Here is an 8,603-nt window from a genome sequence, read left to right on the forward strand (position 1 = left end):
CAATTGCAACATCCCTTTGAAACGACTGGAACACCTGAAATATACATTTACAACATAGAGCAGAGCCTGGTCCGATCGATTCCAGCCGCTGGGGTGGGAGCCGACGGTGAGCAGCGGTGCGTGAGCACCACTAGCATCCGGTCGTGCTCGGGCGTGCTCGTGGGTGCCCTTGGCTCGGTTGGGGACGACCTGAGGTGCTCCGACACGTGCGCCCAACGGCGATCGGCATGAGCAGCTGCAACGAGGTTTCCCAGCAGCCTTGGGGTTGAGGAACAGGATGGGGGCGCTCTGCTACCATTGTACACGAGATAGAGAGCGAGAGATGAGGAGAGCGAGGCAGCGCACACGCACATGATGGGGCGTGCGGCGGACGGACCGCGTGAGGCGCAGGTCGAATCCGCGTGGGCCGGGCACGCCACTAGCGGAGCGAGTGACGGGAGACAGCAGTATCGCGAATGAGGCGCACGTCGCAGACAGGAGCAAACAGCGTGGGCGGAAGCTGCGAGGCAGAGTGTGGTACGCGGGCGCCCACCTGGAAGCATTATCGATTTGAGTTTGTAAAGAGTTTCACACAAATCAAATAATTCTCAGATGAGCTTATAAGGTGTCGTAATGGGCCAAATCTGCATTTCGTTCTGGGCCCATGAAGCCCATATATGTCTTGTTAACCTTCCCTGTTCTGTCTCCTATCCCCTTATCCGCTCTACGCTCCCCACCTCGCCTAAACCAACCGTCTGAGACACCACCACATCCTCCTCCTGCTGCTCGCTCGCCGTGCCGCAATGGCTACGGCCGTCGCCTCCCCTACGTTCCTCTCCTCCGCCTTCGCCCCGCGGCACCACCGCCGCCTGACCCGGCTCGCGGGCCCGCGCCGGGCTGCCCCGGTGGGACTGGCCGTGCGGTGCGAGAAGAGCGACAAGCAGAAGAGGCAGCCGCTCTCCACGCTCGTGCCCCGCGAGCAGCGCTTCATGTTCGAGGGAGACGAGCTCTGCGGCCCCGTACGGCGCCCTCTCTTTCCTCTCTTGAAACAATGTGCACACTTCCACAGCTCGTTTACAGAATCGTAGCCCTGGACTGACTGTCTATCCCAGTTTGTTCATGTTTCACCGAGGTCACCTTAATCCACCTCAGATTAGCCTTTTATGTGCATGATGATGAGTAATCAAGTTACAATATTACTGCTTACATTATATATGTTATCTGCCATGAGCCAACACATCCAAAATTAGCCATGGGCTGTTTATGGTGAGAGAGAATTCAGTAGAAATGAGCTTAATAGGAGATGGAAGTCAAAGTAAATTGATGTCGTATGAGAAATTACATTTTCGTACTACATGTGCGATGGTTGCCCACCAGCCTGTTCATAATTGCTACTGTTTAGGATCAGTTAGTATGGGCACAATGTGAACGGTTCGTTGGTACCATGCCTTGTTCTTTCTTCTTATGAATTACTCCACTAGTACCTGAGTCTCACTGAAATCTGATTGAGTAGTTAATTTGCAGGACATATGGAATACAACCTGGTATCCTAAGGCTGCAGATCACGTAACCACAGAGAAGACATGGTATGTTGTTGATGCAACAGACAAGATTCTAGGCAGGCTAGCATCCACCATTGCAGTACATATCAGGGGAAAGAATGAACCCACTTACACTCCCAGTGTGGACATGGGAGCTTTTGTTATTGTGGTAAGCATCCTCTCAATACCTATAGTGTTAGTATACCCGCTATGGTATTCTACTTCCCTCAGGTTATTTGATACTGAGGCGAATAAGCTTCCGCAAATAATCTTGAAACTGTGGTTGTGTTTAGAATAGTCCTTTTGTGACTGGTGTATCTCTGAAGGCTCATTGCCACATAGATGCTATGCATTATTGTGCTACTATGCTGAAAATCTTTAACAACTTTTTATGTTCACATAGGTCAATGCAGAGAAGGTTGCTGTTTCTGGTAAAAAGCGGTCGCAAAAGCTCTATAGGAGGCACTCTGGACGGCCTGGAGGGATGAAAGAAGAAACTTTTGACCAACTTCAGAAAAGAATTCCAGAGAGAATCGTCGAACATGCGGTTCGTGGCATGCTCCCCAAGGGCAGGGTAAGGCACCATCTTGTACTTAGCTGATTGCCTCAGGTCTACATGTTCTCTTTCTCATTTTAGTGCGCATGTTGTAATGTATACCAAATATGAAAATGACAACTGAATTTCTGGGTGACCTTTCTTTTGAGGCCCCAAAAATTACAACTTGATATTAGTTAGCAGCTGTGGAAGTATATTTGAGATTGAGAATTACGATGGTTAATGGTGAAGTGTATTGGGGTCAAAGTGTTGCTCATGCATCAGCATCTGCCCCCGAGTGAAAATGTGACTTTCAGAATAAATCACAGGACTAAATTCAAGGGAATGCTGTTGTTGAAGAAAATTAATAAAAGACGGAATAAGTTAATTATTTTTTTCAACCTTTTTCGCAAAAGTGTGCTGTGTGAACTCCCGAAAAATTGCCTTTTAACCTTTTCTTGCAAAAGAAATTGCTTCTTAGTTCAATTGTTGGGTAGTACGGATGCAGTTGCTGAAACTCATATTCTGGCAGGCAAATATCTTGTTATGTGAAGGATTCCCCCTTGCCATTCTATTCTTCAAGTTGATGACAAATTTAATTTAACTTAGTTTCATAATATGCTATTACTTATTCTATTTATTCTGCTCATCTTTTTGGACATTTTGCAGCTGGGAAGAAGATTATTTACCCACCTCAAGGTTTACAAAGGGGCAGAACATCCGCACGAGGCTCAAAAACCTGTCCCACTCCCGATCAGGGATAAAAGAATACAAAAAACTGGCTAGAGAATCCCATCAATTGAAAAGTATGCAGTGACGAATTCCTCCCCAGAAGGTTTTGCCCTTTTGTTTGGAAAATGCCATCCTCATAGTCATGCCTCTGGCCAGGGGGGAGTATAAATCCTTTTTGTAATTTGGATGTTTACCAAAGCATGAAATTCAGTCATATTTCTGTCAATGAGTAGTCATGTGATATGGTACGGTTTAAATCAACCTAAAATCTCTATTTTCCAGTTGTTTGTAATTTTGACCTGATACGATATGAGCTGTAGATGTTTCATTGTTCGGCCTGCAACTTAAATTTGGAAGGTGCCATCTGGACATACGGGGATTGATCGGACTGTTTTCATAACCAATTTTCTTGGGTGGCGGGGTGTGGTATTTTCTTCTGTGTTTGTAGAATAGTCATGTGCTTCCTCATGTGACCTCTATATGTTGGGGTAAAAGTCTTGGGAAAGAGTGCTTCCTTCTATGGCCTTTTATGTAGGAACTGTAGGAGTGATAAGAAGGATGCTGATCGAAATTTCTATAAGGAATGATTTATTAAGGGAATCCTGGATAACTGAAGATTTGTTTTAAGTGGGGCTCTTTATCCCCTAAAATTGTTTTTACACTAAAGGGATCCCTCGATAGGGAGCACAAGCGATGCAAGCAACAGGAGGACAAGACAAGCCAATGGGATGAAAGCCCCAAGAAAAAGAAAAGAAAAAAAAATCTATCTCTACGTTCATTTACTTTTTCGGTGGATCCTAAACATGAGCTCTTGACCTCGTGTTAGTTCCTAATCCATAGCAACAAAGCACGCTTTCTCAAAATAAATTAACTTTTAGAATCATCTTAAGTCAAGCTATCAGTTTGGCTAACTTTATAGCAAAGAATAACAATATTTATGACACCAAATGATGAGACTATAGAAATCTATTTTATGAGGTATCTTAGGGTATTAATTTGATGTTATAATATCAGTATTTTTTCTATAAGTTTGATAAAACTAAAAATGACTTAGCTTAGGATAACTATAGAAATTAATTTATTTTTGGAATCAAGGAAATCTCTACACCTAAAAATACCACAACGTCATAATGCTAACGCGTCCACGTCCAATAAGAGTTGAAGTTGCAGTCAGAATCGAAAATGAACATCGTTATGGCAAACTGCAGTGAAATAATATCGACTATAGGCCTGGGTCATTTGTTGGTGCGAATTGGGCTTGTGAGGGCCCAGAGAGAAAGAGAGAGTCTGAATCCGATTGTACTCCTGTCATGTGACTAGACTACGAGTTGGTTGCGTTCCTTGCTGCTACGTGCTACATAAAGCAACGCTTTGTTTAGTTTCACCCTAAATTCTCAAAAAGTGTTACAGTATCTATCACATCGAATGTTTATGGCCTGTGTATGAAGCATTAAATATAGACGAAAAAAAACTAATTGCACAGTTTGGTGGGAAATTGCGAGATGAACGTTTTGAGCCTAATTAGTCCATGATTGAATACTAATTGTCAAATAAAAACGAAAATGCTACAGTAACCCCAAATTCCAACTTCCTGAGACTAAACATGCGCTAAAAAGTAATGGATTGAATTCGTACTAGGCTGGTCCGTTCGTTTAGCTGAAAAGTCAGACTAAAAAAATATTATTTACTAATTTATTATAAGAAAAAAAAATATTATACCATGATAAATTTAAGCGAACAGGACCATCACATTCTTTGCTGCTACATAACGTTGAACTAAAGTTGATTGGCATGTTCGGCTGTGCGTTGTAGCGCTAGCGCTGCTGCTACAGTTATATGTGAGAGGGAAAAAAAAACAGTTGCGGTAGCCGCAGCCGCAGGCGCTTTTCTCCTCTCATATATCACTATAGCAACAGCGCTAGACATGTCCTCGACCATGTAAACTCCATCTTCATCTTCTCCTTGATCTATATAAGGTTAGCCTGCCCTCTCTTCTACAGCAGAGTATGTTTTTAATTCGTTGCAGGAAAGTATGTTTTCAATTCGATTTCATTGTTTGATAATTGTATAGATTTTTCAATATGTTTTTCTAATTCGCAAGCCACCTGTGTTATTATAGGCATAGCAAAAATTCATGACCTCAGATGTAACGCAAGTACTTTATTAAGTAGAATACTCCGTCATAGACAAGCGGTGACAAGCTCCTTTTTCTCAGATCCGACGGTAGCGGATCACGCGGTCGCAGAGCGACGCGGCGCCAATGGTTGCACAGGCCACAGGACGAGGGCACAGTCAACCCGCCGGCGAAGTCAAGGGGAGAACCGGGAGAGGGATCCAACCACTCGCCCTGAGGGAGGCCCGATCTCGCACGGCTCCCCCATGCCATCGCCTCCACAAGCCGCGGCGCCTGAACGCGTCACTGCTTACCTAACCCAACCAGGAACCTCGCACTGACAGACGGACGGACGTCGCCTGGCTCCGGCTCCGTCGAGGTCGAGGCCCACGCAGCAATCTGGAGTAGCCTTCTGGAAATTTCCACCAATCCGATTCCGAGCGGCAGAAAATTTCCCCTTCTCTCGGCCACCAACCAACCAAACCCAGCCTGAGCCACCGCCGCCTCGGATCACAATTCACACCTGGCATGCGCCGCCCCGCCGCCCGCGCCGCCGCAGCCTGAGGAGGAGCAGGTTGGAGGAGGCGGTGGTCTGGAGGGGATGGAGGCGGGCGGCGGGGGCGCGTCCTCGCTGCCGCCCTTCCTGAGCAAGACGTACGAGATGGTGGACGACCCGGCCACGGACGCCGTCGTGGCGTGGACGCCGCCGGGGACCAGCTTCGTCGTCGCCAACCAGGCCGAGTTCTGCAGGGATCTGCTCCCCAAGTACTTCAAGCACAACAACTTCTCCAGCTTCGTGCGGCAGCTGAACACCTACGTAAGCCAGCACGGCGCGATCCTTCATTTTCTTCGCCCCGTCTCCCTCCCTCTCTGTCCACCTGCGGTTTTGGTCGATCGGGGTGCGTGGCGGCGCGATACTGTCAGCTATGGCTGTTGCGCCTTTGTGAAAACTCTACAATTTGGGTGCCGGATCATGTTATTAGCCTTATAATAGAACAGTTGTTTAGGGGTATCGTCTTAGGCCGAATGAATTGCTTCCTTGTTATAACATAGCGTATTGGCAATTTGGCGATAGCTTTAATTCCATGTGTCCATTTTTGCCTTATATATCTATAGTATATGCTCAATTATCTTGGTGAGATGTTTTTCCTTTTCTAAATCCAACAGAACTAGTGTACGTTTTGACAAATGATGTGCTGTTAAGTGTTAACCCAACAGAATTAGTGTACCTTTTGGCAAATGAAGTGTTGTTGACGGTAAACGCTGTTGAAGTGGCATCTTTCTCCACACCCAAATTAAATCAAATAGAAACCAAAATGATTGAGGATGGTTTCTTCTGATTTATGAGCCTTGACGACTCATATTTCTATGATGTTGTGGTAACAGCTTCCTGCTTCTTCTTGTGTAGGGCTTTAGGAAAATTGATCCTGAACAATGGGAGTTTGCAAATGAGGATTTCATTAGGGGAGAACGGCACCGACTGAAAAATATACACAGGCGCAAGCCTATATTCAGCCATTCATCGCACACTAGTTCTGGACCGTTAGCAGATACTGAAAGGAGGGATTATGAGGAGGAGATCGAAAGGCTTAAGTTTGACAATGCAGCTCTGACCTCAGAGCTTGAAAATAATGCACAAAAGAAACTTGTTACAGAGAAACGAATGCAGGAGCTAGAAGATAAGTTGATCTTTTTGGAGGATTGGCAGAAGAATCTGATGGCATATGTCAGGGATATTGTACAAGCACCAGGATTTTTATCTAGCTTTGTGCAGCAACCTGATCATCACGGAAAGAAAAGGAGACTACCAATACCTATTTCTCTCCACCAAGACGCAAATACTGAGGGGAACCAGATTGTGCAAGGCGGCTTAACAAGCCCACCGGCTTGCAGGGAATCATTTGACAAAATGGAATCTTCCTTGAACTCATTGGAGAATTTCCTTCGGGAAGCGAGTGAAGCATTTAATATTTCATATGACGATGGTCTCCCTGGCCCTTCATCTGCTGTTGTTATCACGGAGCTCCATTCATCTGGAGAAAGTGATCCTCATGTACCATCACCTGTGTCAAGGATGCATACATCTTCAGCTGGTGCAGGTGATTCGCTCTCTTCTCGTGATGTAACAGGGTCAACTAGCTGCGCAGAAAGTCCTCCCCTCCCTCAAATGCAGTCCTGTACAGATCCACGAACTAAGGTGTCTGAGATTGATGTTAATATGGAGCCTGCTGTTACAGAAACTGGTCTGTCAAGGGAGCAACCTGCCGAGGAGCCTCATGTAGCAACTGGGGTAAACGATGGCTTTTGGCAGCAGTTCCTCACGGAGCAGCCTGGTTCTGATGCACATCAGGAGGCCCAATCTGAAAGGCGAGATGGAGAGGATAAAGGGGATCAGACGAGAATAGGAGATCGGGAAAAATTTTGGTGGGGAAAGAAGAATGTTGAACAGATGACAGAGAAGCTGGGGCAGCTCACCTCGGTGGAGAAAACCTGACTGTTTGTATTTCTTGTAGCTGAAGAACAGTTAGTACAGAAACACATAGGACGTTGGTGCCTCTGACATGTACTTTGCAGTGTATCATATCTTCGCCACCCGCACCTGATATGTTGACTGACATCGACTTCATACTTTTTCCCCTTGTACTTTGGCCGTGTTTAGAATGATGCAGAAACTAGTTGATATACTTTTGTTACGAGTGCTGCATTCATACTTGTTCAGTAGACACTTCCTGATACTGTTGTCCACAGCTTCTATGATTTTTCAGGTTTGTAGACGTGGTTATCTATGTAGATGATAATATTCACTTTTTCTTGAATAGTACTCCCTCAGTTCCAAATTATAATACGTTTTGACTTTTTTAGATTCATAACTTTTGCTATGCACCTAGATACATGTTATGTCTAGATATAGTAAAAATTATGAATCTAGAAATGCCAAAACATCCTATAATTTGGGATGGAGGAAGTAGTATCTATGTAGACTAAAGATCGAATTGCACTTCTGAAACATCATGTTTTTCATAGCCACACCTCTTCTGTCAGAATTTTCAAAGATGTGCTACCTCTCTTTCTTCATGTCTCATTTATTCATTTTATACTGTTTGCCCTGCTTAATTATACTCCCTCTTTCCAAAAAATGCAATTTTAGATTTAAATCTAGTCAAAATTTCTTTAAATCTGACTAAATTTATAGAAAATATTATTCTCCAAATAAATTTATTATGAAAATATATTTCATGATTAATCCACTGTACTTATATGATATCATAAATGTTAGTGTTTTTTATCTATATATATTTGTTAAAATTTAAAATAGATTGTCTCTTGTAAAAAACGAAAAGTGCATTCTTTTTTTGTTGGAGAGAGATTGAATTTCCTATTGGTATAGAGCCAGAATGTTAAATCTTTTAGATTGTTTTCAGCTTTGTGGAATGATAGACCTTTATTTTCGTTATGCCGGCCTGGGCGGCTTACGTCCCGAGTCCCGTTTTACCACAGGTTCTGCCCGGTGCGCAATCATATGGAATTATGGATCTGCTTCGTTCAAATGTTTAGAATATGGTGATTGCGTCGTCCTTCTTGCTCATGCCTGACCTAGCAACGTGGTGTGATGCATTGGGACTTTGGGAGGCAATGCTTCCCCTGCCTTCAGATTGCCCTTTCGGCCCACTGGCAGCATCTTCCCTGACCTGATCAACTTGCT

The 8,603-nt window shown here is 44.4% G+C and overlaps 2 protein-coding genes across 2 annotated transcripts; both read left to right on the forward strand.

Annotated features, from left to right (window-relative positions):
- The first annotated feature begins 686 nt into the window (after positions 1 to 686).
- LOC136452977 (large ribosomal subunit protein uL13c-like) lies at positions 687 to 3,079 on the forward strand. Its single transcript, XM_066453556.1, has 4 exons — positions 687 to 998; positions 1,504 to 1,689; positions 1,924 to 2,094; positions 2,725 to 3,079. The coding sequence occupies exons 1-4, from the start codon at positions 783 to 785 to the stop codon at positions 2,839 to 2,841; spliced, it is 690 nt and encodes a 229-aa protein (XP_066309653.1). The 5' UTR covers positions 687 to 782; the 3' UTR covers positions 2,842 to 3,079.
- A 2,015-nt stretch (positions 3,080 to 5,094) lies between these two features.
- Positions 5,095 to 7,582, forward strand: LOC136450455 (heat stress transcription factor A-4b-like). The gene is made up of 2 exons (XM_066450896.1): positions 5,095 to 5,717; positions 6,309 to 7,582. Exons 1-2 carry the CDS (start codon positions 5,502 to 5,504, stop codon positions 7,392 to 7,394), a joined length of 1,302 nt encoding a protein of 433 aa, XP_066306993.1. The 5' UTR covers positions 5,095 to 5,501; the 3' UTR covers positions 7,395 to 7,582.
- Positions 7,583 to 8,603: the final 1,021 nt, after the last annotated feature.

This window comes from Miscanthus floridulus, chromosome 5 (genome assembly GCF_019320115.1).
Source record: "Miscanthus floridulus cultivar M001 chromosome 5, ASM1932011v1, whole genome shotgun sequence".
In the NCBI taxonomy this organism is placed as follows: domain Eukaryota; kingdom Viridiplantae; phylum Streptophyta; class Magnoliopsida; order Poales; family Poaceae; genus Miscanthus; species Miscanthus floridulus.